Here is a 20,902-nt window from a genome sequence, read left to right as displayed (position 1 = left end):
TTCCATATAATTTCCACTGTAATTGTACTCCCTACATGGACGATCTTAATCGCCGTCACTTATCGCATGAAAACACCGTGCCGTGCGATCGATATAAAGGATCGCCGTCCCGTAAATCGAAGACAATTCGCATGCACCAGCAGGTGGCTCCAATACAACGGCGGATAATGACTTCGGCTACCATTTACAGCTTGGAACGTAGGAAGAATCTCGTAGAATTCGTGTTTGTGATCGATATCCGTAGCTGATACGAAAGATCGTTTGGTATACGTCGAAACTTTATTGTTCCATGGGAAATACATCGATGGCTTACAAGGGAAGATCTTGAAGCCGAAAATTAAAAAAATTCTGAAACTTTGCGAATATGTAGGGGATTTCCTTCTGATTACAACGCAATTTTTGTTTGCTGCCCAAATTCACTCGAAGGGGGTGAAATTAATTCCTGAAAATTCGGCTATTTTCCGATTTTGTGTTATAACTCGCGAACTGTAAGAGATGGAATAAAAGTTTCAAGACAAAAGTTACTTCTTTTAATTCGATCTGTCATTTGGTGAAAAAATTATTTTACAGTTCACGAGTTATAACACAAAATCGGAAAATAACTGGATTTTCAGCGGTCAATTACACCCCCTTAGAGTGAATTTAGCCAACAGACAAAAATTGCGTTGTAACGAGAAGGAAATTCCCTACATATTCACAAGGTTTTAGAATTTGTTGAATTTCCGGGTTCTGGATGTTCCCTTGTTAGTGCACAAATATTGTATGTTCACTTTTAGCATTTTCAAGAAAATCAGGTTCAACATTCAGGGGCATACAATGAAGAAAAATATTATTTTTGACAAATTTATGAAGTAGATATAAATGTGAGTTTTATACAAAATAAAGAAACAGTGAACCATTATTTGTTGCATATAAAAACTAAAATTTCACAAACTGAACATATTTGTGCACTAAGTCATCGACATATTCTTGATTTTATCACTAATTTAAATATTTAGGAAGCATTATGGTTTCATTAAAAAGGACACCAATGAATTCAATGAAAATGCTCTATAAATTATCTTATTTTCCCTTCGCAAAACAGAGGAATCTAATTACTTTCTAAGTTGAAATATAACAGATATGTTAATTACCCCGAAAAAGGATCTAACACCATTGAATTTTCTTTTCCAAACAATCTGCTCGAAGAAATCATCGCGTGTTAAAGCACTTAAACCGAGCCGTGCCTTACGTATCACCGACAAATCGCCACCGGCGAAAACGATCGCTTCACATGGTATCGATCGTATCAGAGGTCGATGATTACAGCATCATCGGCGTGCAGACGATACTCCACGGAAAGACAAACAGGTCCGAAGATCGTTCGTGCGTTCGAAATCCATTCGTTTCTGCGGCCGCGTCTGACTATCAGCCGCAGCGATGCTTTCGTGTAATCTTAATCGAATGATTGCACAGCAGGCCTCCAGATAAGGGGTCGGCCGTGATCGCCCGGTAAAATTGCATTGTGCTCCCTCCGAATTGGAGCGCAACCTGCAGTTATGCAGTTTTCGTGAATTAGCGGTGGTCGAATTCTGGTCGGAACCATTCGTCGAAGCTTATACATTAAAAATCGATAACAATCAGTGGAACTCGATAGGATTCGCGTGCTTTCATCGAGGGATTAAACGTGCTGCATCGACTGCCAGATCTGGATTTACGAACTGTTTAAAATTGGTGGTTGAACGATGAGTTTTCCTCTCGTATTTGCATCACACGAAATAAATTATCCCACCGATCAAACGAATTGAGTAACCGCGCCGTTTGTTCCTCGGATTATACAGAAGTGGAGACTCTTCTAACGAACTCCTTCAGAACACACGCGGACGTTTGAACGCGTACCCACGTAGGCGTACCAACACCTGCCGCCGCGGATTTACGATCGGCGGAATGTTAATTGTTTAACTCGGAAGCGACTGGCTCGCATGTGTTATTAAGTTAATCGGTGTCGTGCAATCGCCTGGGCACCGCAACACGATCAAAAAGCGAAACGCCACGGCGGTTGGAAGCCGATACAATCTCCCGACGGTGGGCGCGCGTAATTGTTCGTTTTTAATAAGTACATGTTCGGTGGATTAATTCAGTGTGGACGAAGCTCTTCGCCGTGCATGTCGAATAAAACGAATTGGATATTGATGAAGCTGTCGCCGGGCCGACGAAGCGAACCGCTTCCTTTTTTGCAGGTACCGAACAAAGTTGCCACTGCGATCGGTCAGAATGAGTGTCCTCGGTCAAGCAGTTTGCTAGCATTAAACTTGACAATTAGTTACCAGGCCGATGCGCAACCACTTACCCGCACTTACCTCCCGAATATTGATATAATTCATCCTGAAATAGGTAGCCCCGGTACTACTTTGCAACTTCATTAAATATTCATTGAATATTACATAGTGGGCGATGTTTTTGTAAAGGTCGCCATTACGGTAGCAAATTAACGTGTTATTGCACGGGTGATTTGCACATCCAGTTTTACTAACTAAGTTGCTGTAACTGTATGCTTTAATATAATGTAATTTTGCAATGTCAATTTTATTCATCATTCGTTTCTTCTCAGAAAGATTGCCTCGACAATTTGAAGGTGAACTTCAAGGATTTGTAAAACTCATAGCGGTGAACTGGGGTTGCCACCCGTACTTTAAAATAAAGTATCTCACGCTATCATACGTAAATGTACTCTAACAATAAAGACTGTCGATGTACTTTGTTTCGCGAAATGATATTACGTGAAACGTACCGCAATATTATTGTACGTAGTTCCCAAACGTACACAAACCCATGATCAACAAACTCTTACTTTAATAAAGAACGAATTATTTATGTATTTTAGTATGGACGTTGAGTGCAACAAAGTCATTGATTTATTTAAAAATGATAAAAAATTGCTCTGTAATGTTAAAAGCAACACAAAATGTGTTTGGAAGAAATGAAAAATAATAGGTAAGATTAAAATATACTTTTAGGGTTTTTCAAGCGTACTTTCTTCTATACTTCACGAAAGCAAAATGTTATTTTCCTTTTAAAAAAGAGGTAGCAACCCTATAGTGAAGGAAAAGGATCTTGCTAAATTTACTAGAAATAAAAAATAGCTACTCTGCCTTTCATTAAGTTACCATCCAAAAAAATAAACGTATCGATGACTTATTGAAATAACTTAACTCGAAGCTAGGGTAGACCGGGGCGAATCGGATCACTTTGTGTTTGACGGTAAAAAAATAATAGTCAAACATTAAAAAACTAATTTTTTATTATATATTCGTAACCAGTGCACCTTTGGCTTTCAGATTGATAATAGAAATTAAAATCAAACTTAAAAACGATTCTTCTGCAAACAAAAACCAAAAACTGAGAAATATCCGATTCGCCCCGAAATTATATTATATTATCTAGTACTTGAACGAAGGATTTTTCGAAATATTGATTTGGGAAAAAATGGCTGATGTTTAAAGTAAAAGTTTCAATTTTTATCATAAATCGTGCCTGATTTTCATAATTAAAAGAAAACTAAGCATCGGATTAAAAAGTGCTTCGTTCAAATACTAGATAATATAATATAATAAGTAAATTCTTTTACAGAACCTTCGAGTAATGGACAATAACGTAGTTATTGATAAATATTTTCAAATAAAAAAATTACGATGCACGGTACTAAACGCAACGCTTAAAAGGAAAAAAGATTTTTTGAGAAATGTGTTATAGCTTTTGAGTAAAAAATTTCCAAAAACCACCCTTTTTTCGGCCTCCTGACTGAGCACGACCCCTTAAAACAATTGACGGGCTATTGCAGTAAGTGCGGGGGAGAGGGACGAGGTACCACGTACGATCTGAATGCTCATTTCTATCGCGATGTAAGAAATACGGACAAAATTCATATTTTGATCCGAAACGCCCCGGTTTACCCTATCATCCAAGTTCCTCTAACGAATAGATACATACATCATACAGCTATATTAAACCGAAGCTATGAATCATCATAAAAATGGCTATCTGAAAGCTACATCGAGATTGCAAACACCACGCGTACGCGCCAACACCGTCGCATATCTTATGAATATAATTATCGTTAGCGAGGGGGTCATTAACGACCCTTATCACATGTACGCGTAATAACGATACGTTTAAAAGTCGATCCTCATTATCCAGCTGGCCAGCGACAGGCGAGCCGTTCGTCGGAACGTTTTCCACTGGATTTTCTGTTGGAACGGCGACGGGCGATATGGACATCAAGCATGTAAACCACATTGGAGGAACGGAACGGCTGGCTGCTATGCGGATAGCGAGAATCAACTTTTATTTTACGCTCGCGGGGAAAAAGAGTCGGGTTTGATTTTTTGTGGAGGGCTCGGTCATACCTGCGGATACGTCGGAGGCAGAAATAGAAGTTCGCAGCCGGATAGATTGAATGGTGGACGGGGCGCGCAACGAATGGAGATGTTCGTACACGTGGGCGTCCGTAAACGTTCGACCGGCGAAATCGAGGCGCGGGCCGTGGAAACCGCGGCGTTTAGAAATACCGCGGGGGCAAGAGCTGCGCGTAGAACAAGCAGGCTCGCCCGGCGAGAGCCAGCCTGCGTAATGTATTCAAATTGACACCTTTTCGAAAGCCTGTAAACAGATTGAAATTCATGGCGGGGCCCCGGCGGAATTTGCAGTTGTTTAGACGGCGTCCCGCAATATTTGCATATCTCATCGGCCAAGGAGTCGCGGGTAATTTCCAGCCAGAGCGACGTGTAATTTAAGCAGGAGAAACGTTACTCCACCTGGAACGACGAGGCGGTGGAAAAAAGTCCTTCGTACTTTATGCAATTCAATGCACCGCCACATCCCGATTGTGTGCCAACGCGGAACATGTTTGCCGTCCTGGCGATGGCAAGTGTTTTCTCTGTATTCGTTTAACGGGGGATCCTCGTTACCTTTCTGTCGCCTCTAATGCACCGGGCATCCGCGAGATCCAGGGAGTAGGGTTAAGAGAAACTGCCGCGGTTCACTCTGAAATCCTCGTTATACCTATGTCACACAAAATGTGGGATGGATATGCCCGGTGGCGTCCGTAGACTTTCTTCCAGAGAGGGAGCAACTTGACAAGGGGAACGAATCGGTATTTAATCGCAATTTCATTAAAAATTTAAAAATATTCAGTTTCTTAGGATAAATTTAATAAAGATCAGTTGGTGGAAATAAGCGACTTTTTCTCAAAAGCCAGGGCAGCCCCTGCCCCTCTTGCCTCCCCCCTGGATGCTCATGGATATGCCTTTCGACCGCTCCTACGTTGCCACTGCTGATTCAACCTCCTTTGCATACAGGGTGGGGCATAATCTACGACGTAACCTAAAAAGAAGCGATTTCGTATGGGAATTCTTCGTCCGGGATTATACGGTCGAAGTAAGTACGTAATGTGGCGTCATCCGTGGAGAATAATCTGTGCGCGCAGCGAGGGGCAAGCGATCCATCTTGCATCTGTTGTGGAAAGATCGACGGATCGACCACACCTCGACCACCCTGTAGCCGCGCGTGTAACACGAGAGATTATGCCGGCGCAACCCCTTCTTCTCATTAGAAACTCGTAAAACTCTTGAGCTCGGTGTGGTCATAGTAGAAGGGAGAAGGAGAGGTGGATGATGCTCGAAGAGAAGTGAAACGAAAGGGCAGAGGGAGACGAACGTGGAAACCAGTTCCTTGGGCGTTACTCGAACCAAGGAAGAACGATTTCTTTCCCACGTGGAAACGCCGCGGATAAATATACCTGTGGCTCGAGCTCCTTTTATAGGTGTGCGCGATTAGTCACTGGGCATTCACGGGTGCACGTGTGCTTTCTTATTTCGTCCTGCTGTCTCGCCGCGCGCGCTCCGACGGGGCCATTTTTAATTATTCCTCGATCAGCATCGTCTTTCGTTTCTGGATTAATGATAATAATAAATTGTAATTATAACAGGAAAGGTAGCTTCGCGGGGAGTAAAAATCGAAAGCCAGATTTTAAGTGATTTCTAAGTGCTTCCTCGTGGAAGTCTAGGCTTCTGATAATTACAGATCTGAGGGTTTCCAAAAGCATCTCTACAATCCGAGTTGTAATCAATAAAATTTGAATAAATTTACGCGTGGTTGCTGAGAATTTTAAACAGAAAATAACACCTAATTATCGCCTAAGATGTAGTTCTTCTATTTGTGCTATTTCCCCATTCTTCGCGGGGAATAAAAATGAAAAGCGAAATTTTAGCAATAAAAATGGAAGAAGGAGGGGTTTCTGAGTACCTGCAATTCTTATTTCCTCATGAAAGTCTAGAGCCTAGACTTCTGATAATTATAGATCTGAGGCTTTCCAAAAGCATCTCTACAATTCCAGTTGTAACCAATAAAATTTGAATAAATTTACGCGTGGTTGCTAAGAATTTTAAACAGAAAATAACACCTAATTATCGCCTAAGATTTAGTTATTCTATTTGTGCCATTTTCCCATTCTTCGCGGGGAATAAAAATGAAAAGCGAGATTTTAGCAATAAAAGTGGAAGAAGGTGGGGTTTCTGAGTACCTGCAAATATTATTTCCTCATGGAAGTCTAGAGCCTAGACTTCTGTTAATTATAGATCTGAGGCTTTCCAAAAGCATCTCTACAATCCGAGTCGTAATCAATAAAATTTGAATAAATGTACGCGTGGTTGGTAAGAATTTTAAACAGAAAGGAGTCCCTAATTATCGCCTAAGATATAGTTCTTCTTGTATTACTTTCCCATTCAATGCCTCTAGGTACTCTAGCAACCCGTTTACTTCCCTGATTTTCATTTGAAATCTAATTTGAATTTTAATCCGAAGCCACAGACTTATCCTCAAATGCATGCGCGTAGTTTAGTACGGAACAAATATTCCCAGCGTTCTAAGGTGAGAATAGTCGTTAACGTTCTAGTAAAATGGTCAAGAATAGTAATCGACGATTAAACAGGAATTTTTTCGCCACGTCAGGATGCACCGCGTTATTTCACGGCCTATTCAAATGCGAAGAGAAATGGCGGAGCAGCAATCGTTACGATTGCCTCGATAAGATTCATAGCGCACAGCTATTCCCGTTCTCGTGTGAAAATTCCACGAACAAATGCAGCTGCTGCTCCCGACCCCTTTGTAATTGCATACAAATTGCCGGACTATTTACATCATTGCTTATTTCATTCGCGTTTTACGATCGTTTTTTACAATACCGCCGCGGATACGTTTCCTCAGGCACGCTTTGATAATGACCTGCTCCTCGTTCCTTTGATGAATAGTGTTGCGGGACAAGTTTACGCTGTTCCCACACGGGAACTTGCGAACTGGTGCAATTTGCCTGTGCGCCTAAGGAACCGAGGAATCGGGATGAATAAAGAATATTTATGGAGGTGCGGAGAGAAACCTGTATGAATGCACCAAGGAAGAAAATTGTTGTTTTCTAGCAGTGGAACTGTGGATGAACAGTAAAGCTACAGTAAATCCTGAGAGTAAATCACCAAACAGAGTCATCTGGCTATGAACATTTCACGTCAGCTATAGCCACTAACTCAACCAGCCAATTCTTCGATGTTTCTGACACCATAAGAAATGACAAAAAAGAAGAAAATAAAGTCTGGTATGAAAAGGAACTCGCCAGGTTCGTTAAGCCATCCCCGCAGAAATGCAATTGGCCAGCTGACGATGCGCTTAACTGCAGCGGAGCGATCGTGGTGCAGAACGTACGAAGAAACATTAGGAAGAGAGAAGGGAGGCAAAAGAGCGGACAGAAAGAGAAGAAATAGGGGCAGCGAACGCTCACCATAGAAATAGATGGGGAATTAAAAGAAGGGAGAGAGGGAGGGGCGTCGAGGATACCAGCGATGCTTTCGATTCTTAATTTCTAATTATCGCGTAATGACCCCGCACTATAACCCCCGATACCGCGTGCAGACCTTATGCTTCGATAGACTGCATAGCCTTTAGTTATGGGTTGCTATAATTGCCAATATCCAGCGAGTCTTCTAGGTTCTCATAGGTCTCGCATGTGTTGCGAGTCTCTATTCGGTTTTAGACTGCACTTCCAGAGGCGTAAGCGGAGTTCAAAATGTTCAGAGTGTCGTGGATATTCGAAATAAGGAACGAACGCTTCACTGAAATATTAATAGGTACTTGCGCACAGAGCACCGTGTAACTTACGGTGCGAGAAGCGAAGAGGATGGTGAAAAATGTAATTTTTTATTTGATAATTCTAAGTTTGAGAATGGAATGTGGTACAGATACTATTAATAATATGTTTTAGGATTGCAGTGTTTAAAAAGGTGAAACGTTAGAGCTGGTTTAATGTTCATCAAAAATTCGAAATTTATCGACGATCCGAACGAGGGGAATGAATGTGGGGCCTACAGAAATTACGTACCCTTAAGAGTAATTAGCGATTCAGCACGGCAATCGTGCGATAAAATCTGCATATCTTAGTTACGATCGGAGATACGTGTTGGTCATAGGAAACTTTTATCTCCGCGTTATTAAACTGGCAATGCCTAATGATGCAACCAATTCGATGAACGGTATTAGGCTGGCGCACATGAAATTGCCGTTTCGCGCGAGGAAGTTTGAATAGAAAATATTTTTTCCGTTTTAATTATGTTATTTATTTTATTATTTTGAGTCGCTGCGACATATCTCGCGTCGTTAGCCAGCGTTAGTAATTGTTATTGTATCCCTGACATACACAAAGGCATTTGCACGCTTTCCGCGATCGGCAATTTCACATACACCGATCCAATATTTGATAAGCCAAAATTGACACTAAATTGATTTCTGAATATTATTTAAGAATGGTATAATTCTATAAGTTGTTTAAATTTATTTGATTTCCTAGAAGTCATCTGTGGATGCGATAACAAGTTGATACTACTGAATGCATTTTGATTATTATCTATTTAATGTGCCAGAGCTCGTACCACGGATCATTGGTCACCAACTACAAACTTTTAATTGGTCAGATGACCAGCCCCCTGTGAGAACTCACACTCGAAGAGTGCAACTTACACTCGGATGCCTCAGATAGAAATCTGTTCTGCTTTAAGCTTACACGATAGGTACAGGTCAGAGAAGATAAATATCCTATCTTTTGCTATATCTTCAATTTAATTAAACCCGACCCTCTATCGACTGCAATATCACCTCAGATCTACCTACCTACCTACCGACACTGCACCATATATCCTCGCCTTTAAACGTACAATAATACCCCCAAAAATATTCATATTTCCAGCAGAATGCTACCTTAACTACACCTTAATCCCTCACAGCAGGATCTTACCGTGTTAAGGGGACATTCTCATTAAAATTTTCCAGGAAAACGATGTTTTTTAAACATATATCTATAGTATAGTATCTGAAGAATACTCAGTAAAAGTTTGAAGACGAAATTCTTAACGATACAGATTCTACAACGATAGAAGCGACTCGACCTCCGAACGGCCGCAACGTACAAGTGAAACTTTACACGCGATTATCTCTAAACGTGATGTTTCCGAACGGTAACCAGCATAACAGAAGAAATTATGAAGTGATTCCAAAAATCTTGGTGGCTTTTTATAATTAAATTCGCCATCGTATCAGACTTCGATTTAAAAAAAAAATCTAACCACCTATTTTTTTAACGATTTGATGAGAATGTCCCCGTAACAGTGGCACCTACTCCGTCCGTGTTTCTTTTCTTCTGCACGTACACTAATGAGACGATATCCCCTTTAATAATTATAGCAACAATATCCTAAAAAATCAACCCTTTGGCAGCCTTTCTAGCGCGTCCTTCGCGCCACCCTTAATTAAACTGCACTCGATGCAAGTGTAAACACTCCGTGACAGTGGGGCACAGATCATACAGATCGCAGCCCCTGCAGCCAACATCCACTTTGTAATCCGTGCACAGAAGCTTCGTATACGGATGCACGGTTGAGTCGCAGGTAGTCGCACACAGGCGTGGCCGGTTCCGTTGGCGTGCGGATCTCGGCGCTGCGCTCATGCTGCACATGCAACCGGGCTATCTGATTCCACGGCGGAAGTCCTGTTCTTGCTCGATAACCTAGGCGATCCGCGGAGAATAATAATTGTTCCATGGGGCCACGGGTCTCCGTAGAAGCCGCAGATGGAGAATGCTGCTCGCGACCCGCGAAGGATCCCATCCCGCTCGCTCCTCGTTAAAACGGATTCCGCCGAAGAAGGTTCGGGTTCATCCGGGGAAAATATCAAACGTTTTCATTGCGATAAACGCGGAATACGTAAGCGCGGACGCCGCGATGCCTATCCGCGCCGGAAATCGTCGTGATTGTAAGTGACGCTCAGCCAGCAACCGGCATTCGATTCTTTGTATTTTAATCAGAGGTGGAAGGGAAACCCGCGAGGGCTTCTAATAATAGACCGTCTTAACGAGTAATCTAGCTGGAGATTTAATGAACTGCTTATACGTGCGAATAGAGGGTGTTCCTGAAAGGGCTATCCCAGCCATTGAGAACTAGTGCCGATCTGAATCTGAATCCACGACGTGTCGGAGAACTATCTTTATCGCGAGGATACTATTCCACAGAATCATCAAATTTAATAGGAAGATCCTGCCTTGTGTGAGCCTGAAATGGTGGCGCATACCTACTTCGAAATCATTGAAATTGTTAGTTAAAAAGTCGAGGGTATTATGGTGAGCGAGAGAATTGTTAAAAAGACTTGGCACTTGCGATATGAGCAACCTACTTCTCTTCCATACATATTTCATTCTCTCGATCCACACAGGTGGATATACATTATAACTTCAATTTATTGCCAGAGACAGAAGCTATTAAGATCACGTGGCACAACTTTCGATCATCTCTGAAGAACGATGAAACCTCTTAAATAAAATATGGCGTCTCACTGGTAGCTAATCGTTATGGATCTCACACTGTCAGACAGGTACCAAAGAAAATGAGATACCGTTCGATAGTGGAACAAAGGTCTGCCTAGATCCTAATGTAAAACCGCATCGCCGTTCGTTATCGATGCATTAGCCCGCAAAGAGCTCATCAACATCGATTCTAGATCACGCAGGAATTTTTCTTCGGAGAGATCACCTGCCCCATGTGCACGGTCATCCTTGGCGACAGGTATTGCACCTGTAATACACCTGCAGCCGATCGGCCAATTCCAAAGAAATTTATTGTTGTATCCCAATTATCAGGGATTCATCTGTTACTGTTACGAATCGCTTCTCAGAACTTATGTACCAGCGGCCATCTAGCGGCGTTATGATTATCTGGGATCCACTCGATTAGCATTCAGGTACTCGTGCCCGCTCCTTTTAATTTACGATCGCGAAAGAGGGCACGTCGCGTGAGGATTTCGAAAGATTTCAGCTTTCCTTCGGAAGGTATTTATTTTGTAATAAGTTTATTTATTATCTTAGCGTCTTGCTACATTTTTGTTGTAACTTTAAGTACCCACGATGCATACTATAATTTACGACGGTATAATTATACCTCTAACGAGAAAGTAATCCTTCATTTCAGTAGCATAACTTCTTTTCTATACTGGTCCGACTTGTTTCTGTCACTTGTAAACAGGAAAATAAATATTCATCTCGTAAACAGTGGTGCGTAGAATACGACGAATGAAACCCTCGAAGGGTTACGGAAAAGGGAAGCGTAGGGAAAGGAATGCGTATGGAAGGCTAGGTTGATAGTGAAATGAGACGAAACGAAGGTGCTAACGCGCATCGCTAATTATCGATCATTATGCGCGCCGTGGACGGGTAATTGAGATTTATGCTCGGTACGATAATCTACGAGTAACACGGTATAGCGGCCGAGGGCGGCGAGACTTCGACTTAATGCGCCGTGGGTTCCATTTAATTGTTATTTACGCCAAACGATCACGCCATTCTCACGATCGAATGGGGCGAGGGAGAGGGCGGCGAAACGGAGAAGTAAACGGGAAGGAGGACAAAGAAAGAGGAAAGGTAGAGAGACTACCAGGGGCAACGGTCTGATTTACTGAACTAATTCGCGACAATTATCAACGCGAGGAGATAGTGCCTCGAATCACGCGGGTCTGTAAATCTGTCGTCTATGCCAGCGACATCGGGCTCTATAGGGAAAGTTTGTCAGTGTCCTAGAGCTATGATAAATCATAGTTTTCGTACAACAGAAGGACTCGAGTAATTACCAGCTCGTTTCCTAGTGTGCGTTTGTAATTCCTTGAAATCGCAAATGATTTCCTTGGAACACGCATTTCTGACACAATGTGTAGAGGTGGATATTTCTTTTTTAAATATTAGTTTGACGTCGCATCAACTGCTTGGTTATTATCGACAGCTACTTACAGTACGGTTCTTTTCTTACAGGGGAGATCGGCTATTCTATCGTATGTTACAATTTTGTTTAGTAATTTAGATTCCTCTCAGAATTCCATAAGGTAGTTTCCCGAGAAATAAGAAATAAGCAATTATAAAATTTCTCGAGAAGGAACACTATGTTCCACTGTAATTGCAGAATTACAGTCAGAACAGATGGGTGGCGGGTCCTTAGCTAAGTAGGTTAGTCTATACGAATGGGTAATTTTTGTGTGTTCGATTTTGAGCCTACTTATTTCTTTCTTATTGGGTTTCTGATATCTTTGGTTGATATAGTAGAGTTAAGGTGAATATTGTTGTTACGATAATGATACCCAATGAAACGATGTCAAAGTGGAAGTGTGAGCAAAGCTTTCCTGTTTACAAAAATTCTGCAGAATCGGATGCAAGGAGAGTGTGGAGGTTCACATTATAGTACATGATAAGACACAGTGTTCTCCAAGTAGAATTAACCAGAATTTTTATAACACCACTAAATAATAAAAAAAAGTAGCAATTATTCTTCATTCCAGGAAGATGAAACTACGAGTTCCCTTTTTATTTATTCAATCTAAACCCTTAAATATTACAAAACGCTTTAAATCCTTCCTCGTAGCAACCATATTGAATTTTCCACCATTTCTCCTACACCCAGCCCGAGTACATCCCAAGCAGCACCTAAAGGCCAATCCACACGGTTCACCTTTGCTGAGCATTATTAAATTAATTAAAGTGAGCCGCGCAAATTCGCAAAAATAGGCCGCTTTTAAATTACGTAAGTGTAATTCTAGCGATTTTTTACCCCCTCCCTCGCAAAGTATAAGAGTTCGTAAGATTTTATATTCCAACCCCCGGCTTCCTTACGAAATACTTTTTACACTGCACTTTTTCAGTCATTAAAATTCTTTTACAGGTTTACATAATTTATTTAACTCGTTTCGCGTGAGCGACGAAATATCATTTTTTATTTAGGCTACACATATTGAAAATTGGGTAACAAAAATATTACGTAAAACCTGACTCCCTCTCCCTCTTGTAAAAAAAAAACGTAACAAACTCGCGGCCTCCTTCAAAAAGCCTTACGCAATTTAAGAACGACCTCTAAGCGCCAAAGAGTCCCAGAAAGCATGAAACAGTCCCTTTTCATGACACTGAAATTAAAACCACGACTTTCTTTCGCCACCCCCGAACCGCAGACGCAACAGACGCCCGCCCCGACGTACCGTCGTCCGCACCTTGCGTTTTTTCACGGGGTCGCGCGTCGTCAGACGGAGTGCCGGAAGTCTCGATACTCGCATTCGCCCGTGCGACGTAAAAGCCACGGCAACACCGAGCAATCCGCCGGGGCAATAAAATCGGCGACAAGCCGTGAATTCGTGACACGACGCCCATAAAGGGATTTATGCGCACGTTCGAGAAGAACGGGCGTCGAGGTCGCTGACTACCGCGGCGTAGACGACGCAGACGACGAGAACGACGAGGACGATAACGCTAGAGGCATATAGCAGCGCGTGTGATCGTAGGATCGTTGCAAAATGCACGTCGCGTATGAACTTTGTTGCATGCGCAGATAAGGATGACGATAATTCCGGCCCAGCTGATAATCACTGGTTTTATTCGCGGCGCAATGATACCGAATCGCTGCGGAATTAAGCGTTTATCGCGGACGTTTATGCATTTAAATTACTACCGACTGCAATTCGCCTGCTCGGAAACGCAGGAACGCGGACACGAGGCCAGCGTTGCTTTTTCCCTTAAGTTATCTTATTTTATGACCGTTGGAATATGTAGTCTCGGATAACGAGTATCGTTCGCGGCGATCTTGGATCTGCTCCCTAATTGGAGGGGCGTAAAGAAGCAGCTTGGCTGCTTATTCGAATTTCTATCGTAATGTGGCATTAAAGACATTAGACATGGCGTTAATTTCTAATGTTTATTTCGTATTCGCGGGAGCGTAGAAGGGAATTCTAATTTCTCAAATATGGGCGGAAGCGGTGGCGCACTCAGACGGGGACCAAGCGGCCCTGCCAGCCCCCGAAGAAAAAGGATAAGGGAGGTTAATGTAACCGCGACATTCAAGAACTTTGTAAGAATAAAAGTAAACTGGATTTCATTGTTTACAGAAATTTTTATAATCAACTAATGAATTTTATTAAATTTGCATTAAAAATATTTTTATCCGCTCAACTCCGCTCCCCACAAAATTAAATCCTGAGGGTGCTACTCCGGCGGAGGTAATGCAGTTTCGGATTCATGATATTCTTTTCCATTCTAATTAGTAGAATTTAATTCCAGGATTATTCATCCGGGTTTAGAGGAATAGTAGAGCACCACCCCTAAAGTTGCAGCAGAATTTTTCGTCAACCTTGCAACAAGAGAGGTGCAGCTCCATTGTTTACAATTTTTTACGTATGGCGTGTAACATTTTTGTCGTACGTTTGATGCAAATTCGACAACAAAATGAGCAATTTATTGCAAATTTTGAACCTGTACCCATTACCTGTGCCATACTTTTCTTTGGGCAGCTTCAGACTTGAAAAATCCGCCAAAAATAGAAATTAATACTTATCACTGCAATAACTACTATTTATTGTGTGAAAATATATATTTTCCAATTAGTGTTCTCTTTTCAATGTTTAGTCAAAGCAATAATTTTATAAACAGTTTTTTTTTCAATTTTAATACAAGTTGGTAAAGCTGCACCCCTGTTGCTGCAAGATCCTCGATTCCGCTTTGAGCTTAGAACAATTGTGAACAGCACTGCGAATACACGTACACCGGCAAAACACAGACGGAAGTTCAGCGGTGTGAAAGGTGGTGGAGGGAAGGGTCGTCGAAACGGAGTAGCCAGCAGCGGCAAGCTGGAGGAATCAATCGCGCCGATTGAAGATTGATTAGGCGGTTGCGTCGACGTCTGAGATTTAGCATGCGATGCAGTTCCTTTGCCGTCTGCCCTTTGTGCCAGGATCTTCGGCTTCCCGATTCCTTCGGCGTTGCTGCAACACAGCTCCGTTCTTCCTCTCCTCTCTCGATACCGGATCTTAGCGCCGCGCAGATAGAACAAGCGGGCGGACCGTTTGAATGGTGGTTCGGAAAATAGTTGTCGAGGGACGAACACCCGGGGAATCGAGGCGCGGACAAAAGCAGGAAAAAAGCCATCGGGATTCTTTCATTTTCGAAACGATGGTGGGAGCCCGCCTCTCGATACCCGCCCGATACGTCATTGTGCCATCCGTTCTCTTTCGCGTCTGCTCCCCTGGCATCCGCGCGCGACTCTGTTGCTTCCCCTTTGATGCACGATTGCAACGTCACGAGTTTCCCTTCCATTCGAATTTGATCAGACTCCTTCCCTCGCGCAGATCGAGCGAGGTTCGATGAAAAATTGCATCAATTCTCTTTGCGCTTTTAAACTTGTTCGTGTGCGCGCATTGCGGAGCTGGCAGGGAGACTAACCGCCCTCTTGTTTTCCTGTTTCGTCCAAGCGAGCGTAATCTTGTTACGACGGGTGCTCGGAGACTCGAGAATTCAAAAATATTTGAAACTCTGCAGAAGTGTGAGAAAATTTTTGCAGAAATGTGAGACAACTTGAATTCGAAATGTTACGCGTTTTGATATCCTGCGATACCTATGGTGGTAAAGAATTTTCTGGCCGTTGATATAAGATCGTACGAAATCGTGAATGCAGCTTGTTCGGAGAAAGGAACCGAAAGCTGTAGGCGTCCATTCTTGCGCAGTTCGACGCGAAATGGCCGTTGAGCGCGTCGGTAGACACTGGGCAAACAGCGGAGGCTAATAAAACGCGTTCAACGCGTGCAATCCGATTACGGATTTCAATTTTCCGCGTGCAACGAGGCACGCGACTGATTTATGAGCTCCCGATGTAAATCACTCCCGTTCCTAGTGGTCGATAATGAAACGTAGCGATCGTGCGGACTCACCGTGCTGATTTCTCGCCCTCGTAACCCTGCAGACTTCGGTGTTCCTCCAAATAGCCGAAGAGGCCCTCCAGTTCGGTCAGCTGCTCGTTTCTAGTCCCGGTTACTTCCTTTAGGATCTGCAACAGGAAGACAGAACGATCATAATCCATGGTTTACCGTCTAATTCGATGGGAAACGATAGCTGGAACTTATCGGAATCTGAATAGGGGGTGGAATGTTAAAATACTATACTCGAAAGCGAATAGGAACGGGAAAGGGATTGCTGGGAGCAAGAAGGAATCCAGCACCAGACGACTTAAGAACGGCGCAGTGTCGTTCGTAATGGTGATTTGCATTTGTCGAGCAAAGGGGTGTTTTCTAAGTACTTGAGCCTGTGGGGAGAACGTAATGGTTTTATTGGTGAGAATGCTGTTCGCGAAGCGCCGCGTGGTTTTATAAAAGCTTCTTCTCTTGATTTGTAATGGAAAGAGATTTAACGGCTGTGACGTTCAGTTAATTGTTATTTTTGCAGGGGAGCGTTTGGAGTGCATATATTCGTATTTCTTATGTCGCCATAGGTACATCTGGTTTATAAAAAACTGGCATCCACGATATGTGACATAATTTGCATAAATATACTTAATACAGCTGTCTCCCGTTATGTCACAACGGTGATGTAAGGAATCTTTCTTGCAACAGGCTCTGCGGAAGCCACAAGGGCGAGGAGGGCAAAAAATCTCTATAAAAGTGTATCGTCAGCGATAGAAATAAATTCAAGGATGCACGTGTGGTACACGGTCTGGCAACGAGTATTTTCCACGATCCCCATTGATTAATCGTCGAAGTCTACATCACTGATCACTACTCGTAATGTTTGTCCTCTAATTACGTTTCTCAATTCCCTCTTCACTACCGTATTAAACAGTCCTTTCCCACGGTCTCAATGTACATTCTTCACTGATCACGCACAGTCGAGTACACATGCAAATCTCGTCTACGGACATAAATTTTCCGCATCCCCAGAAAGCTTCTATTCCGAGAGGGAGCTTAATATCGACCTCGTCGGTATCTCCGGAACAAATAAAGCCTGCCAGCATTGCAATTAATAAAATCGTCACGTCCTATATTAAAACTGCCCACTCCCCTGATCGATACACCGGGGCACCCAAGATCGATCACCTCTCGCGCCGCCAGAGGCTTTACATTTACTCGGACATCAGCGTCTGACCACTCACGCGTTCACCCTTAATCCCACTGCACGCGCGAGTAGAATGCTGGGAAGCAGCGAGACGCATCGCCCGACAAAGCAAGGAGAGTGGAACAGGAAGAGTAGACGGGAAGAGGGACAGGGGCGGGAGGGGGCGCAGGCAACGGTAGGGAAAAAATATCGAGAGTAGCGTCTCTCGAAAATAAAATCGGTTTCCCGATAACTGCTTATTTGCTCGCACAAGTGGCTCGCTGACTGGGCGAGCACATCGAAAGCGGTTTTCGCGTGTAATATTATCAAGTTATCGGCAGGAGAAGAGGGCATTGATCGGCTGCAGGAGGGACAAGGGGGTTTTGCCGAGCGGGGCGAGGGGGCGGGGAGGGGGCTGGTGAAGAGACAGCAAGGGCGGAGGCGGAGTAGGTGGATGCGGAGGACAGGGGTGGGTGGAGAGGGCTAGGCGAGCGTGCATTGCACGAGCACAATATATCCGCGTGATTACAATATGTCGGTGCTCGAGAGACCAATATCAACCTGAAGTCGGCTCAGCCAATGCTAATAATCCCTATTGTTGGTGTCTCCACTCGACTGCCTCCCGCGATCGGATACATCTTGTTTCGAAATTTCGAAATTGCCTCGCCGGCGAGAGCGCGCCGCGTGTCCTCCGCCCCTAGCCGTCGAGCTTTTTCGATGGAACTTTTCGCAAAGGGAATCTGATGAGGCTACTTAACGGTTTCTTTTGAGGCGGAAGTGCGCAGAGCGTGGGATTTCTTTGAAGTGGACTCCTGAAAGGGTGTTCTCTGCAGCGAAATGTGTCTTATAGTAATTAGTGGAGGAACAGTATTTTAAACTGGGGACTCGGTGTTGAATGTTCAGCGGCAGAATACCTATGATTCTCATCTGGATCGCTGGTAGGCATGATATCGATTTGGCTATTGAACTAAAATACAGTAGGGTGTCAATTATCTGAACCTCGATTACCTGTACCAGTGTTGCATCATCGATATCCCCACCACATCTTGGTACATATGTATTGGTATATATATACTCCATTAATTAAATATATGAAATAAATATATTACAATAAATTATTTATATATTCAAAAATAAAGAATTCAATAAAGAACTTATTGGTTACATATATATTGTACACATTTATTTTCCGTAATATAACATTACATTTCCAATTACAGCGGTAGTACTCTTGTATTTAATAAGTTGTTGTAGGTGTAATTCCTATAGTTGTAAACTGGGCAAGCACATGCAATGCTTTATTTTCCGAACCTTTTTCTTTCTTTCTTGTGTGTGCGTTCATGAATATGTGTATGTGTGCGTGCGCATATGTATTTTAGATTGTAAGGGAGTTATTGTAAATTATTAATACGAGGACAATTAACATTTTTTCTATTTCGCAGCGCCAAGTATTTTGAATAAAATGTTTATTCCTATTAAAATATTTACTTGTATTTATCATTACCTTTATGTACGTGCAGCTCATTTTGATTTCACATCTTTTTTTATTTTATAATTATTATTATCTTCTATTTTTTGTGATTTATTTGATTTCATGTACTTGGCGTAATTTTATTACTATTCTGAAGTTTTTTATGGAGATATAATTGACGCTCTACTGTACTCTAGATTTTATACTAATATAAAGTACCTGTCACTTAGGTTACATAAGATTGTTTCAAGTTAATATTTGCTCGGATCAAGTATTCAGTGACCCAGCTCCTCCTCGAAGCATTCTATAGGCGCGTTCATTGTGATGTACAAAAAAAAGCTGCGCTGTCAATTTCGGTCCCTGCGGCGTGGCGTATCAAAGTGACACTTAAGCTGCAACCTCGGGCCGTTCGTCACAGAGGCTGGTCAGCGAATTAATACAATATCTCCAATCAGCGCGGGGATCGATACGAAGATTGCGTTAGCGTTCGGAACGTTAGAATCGATTTGCTGCACGGCAGCGCGCGGCGTTAAAAGACGGGGCCCCATAATGGCGGCCAGATAGACGACGAAAGAAATGAAACTTGTCCTCGACGTTTATGCACGGTGGCGGCTGGCCGAGCCGCCTTTCACACGTCCCACACGAAAGACGACGAAGCTCGATCTCTTTCAAAACAATTACGCATTCTTCAGCGCCAGTTCTCCCACGTCGCCATTATCGTCTTGCAGCAACGCTATCCAGTCCGGTGCCTTGCCTACACAGTTTTCAAGGAACACCATGAGAGACTCGCGTTTAGACCTATCATTTTCGATGATTTACGCGCGAAAATCAGATTCCCTGGCCCCGTTGCCTTAATTACTTTGATCTATGGAACCCTCGCCTGACGTAACTTCATTGTTTCGTTCCCGGTAAACGAGCACTCTTTTACCCCTTCTATATTCGTAGTTTTAACTAATCGTGCACTTTCTGACGTTTCAGCTGCCACAGGGAGAGGCATGGCTGCCTGCAGTGCCGTAAGTACGAAAACAATCAGAACCATGAATATTCAAGCTTCCTTAATTACGTAAGACTCCCTTCAGTACACACCGTCATTTATCATCCCCTGCAATTTTACCGTCGCGAATGACTCCCGTAAATCTAGGAACTCCGTTCGAAGCCACGCGCGACCGCCGGGTGACAATTTCAATTTCGAAAATCGATCGACGCCTCGTAAATCGTTGCGCGGCGATCAATAGAGGCTTTTTTTTTCAACCGCGTGCCGATACCACCGATCATGATCATGTGCCTCATATTTAATTCCCACGGCAGCCAACAAATCGGCTTTATTTCACGATCGACACGCGTGATTAATCCCCGTACGGAGATCAAATAAAATCGCAATATCCAGCCCGGTAACGGCCGATCGAGAGGCATGTCCCGTCCGCGCAGTGTGTTTAATTAATAACGATTAATTCGACCGATCGGGTTCCTCGATCGGCTTTTAAAAGGATATAAAGGTTTAATTGGCGCCTGGTAACCCGTACCTTACGTTGATGCGCCATCGGGTTGCAATTTAAATTCAATCTAGCGCTGGATAGGAGTGCGTGCGCCCAGTTATCGTCCGGCCCCGGCCGTTCGAAACCGGAGCACGGTGTACAGATAACGAAAGGTGACTCGATAGTCATCGAGTCGAAATGTACGGGCTGATAAGAGACGTATCGGCCCGTTAATCAGCCCGCGAACTGATACCAGCTCCGCACCAGGAGGCGTGTTCAATTAGCTGACTGTGACCGGCCGCGGTATTAATTAACGTAAACCCGTACGCGATCGGTCTCGTCCCATCGTCAGGATACGATTAAGGGTACAGGTTTTATGCTCGCGGCTCGGGCTTCTGCTTAAGGCTATGTTCTTGGTACGCGTCGGGATGAAAATATTAGGTATACGTACAGAACACGTTTAACACGTTTGTTATCGCGTGCTACGCATTTCTGACAGATTAACGT

The 20,902-nt window shown here is 43.2% G+C and overlaps 1 protein-coding gene across 3 annotated transcripts in view; it reads right to left on the bottom strand.

Moving 5' to 3' along the window:
* The window catches only part of LOC143370484 (UPF0489 protein C5orf22 homolog), a 683,248-nt gene that overhangs the window by 123,866 nt on the left and 538,480 nt on the right, over positions 1–20,902 (bottom strand). For all 3 annotated transcript variants that reach the window (XM_076815684.1, XM_076815674.1, XM_076815694.1), the window contains exon 4: positions 16,294–16,409. In XM_076815684.1, coding sequence (XP_076671799.1) covers positions 16,294–16,409 — 116 coding nt within the window. The remainder of the gene's footprint in view (positions 1–16,293; positions 16,410–20,902) is intronic.

The sequence above is a fragment of the Andrena cerasifolii genome, chromosome 1 (genome assembly GCF_050908995.1).
Source record: "Andrena cerasifolii isolate SP2316 chromosome 1, iyAndCera1_principal, whole genome shotgun sequence".
NCBI lineage: Eukaryota > Metazoa > Arthropoda > Insecta > Hymenoptera > Andrenidae > Andrena > Andrena cerasifolii.
Note: the sequence above shows the minus strand (reverse complement) of the source record. Positions and strands in the feature narration are given on the sequence as shown.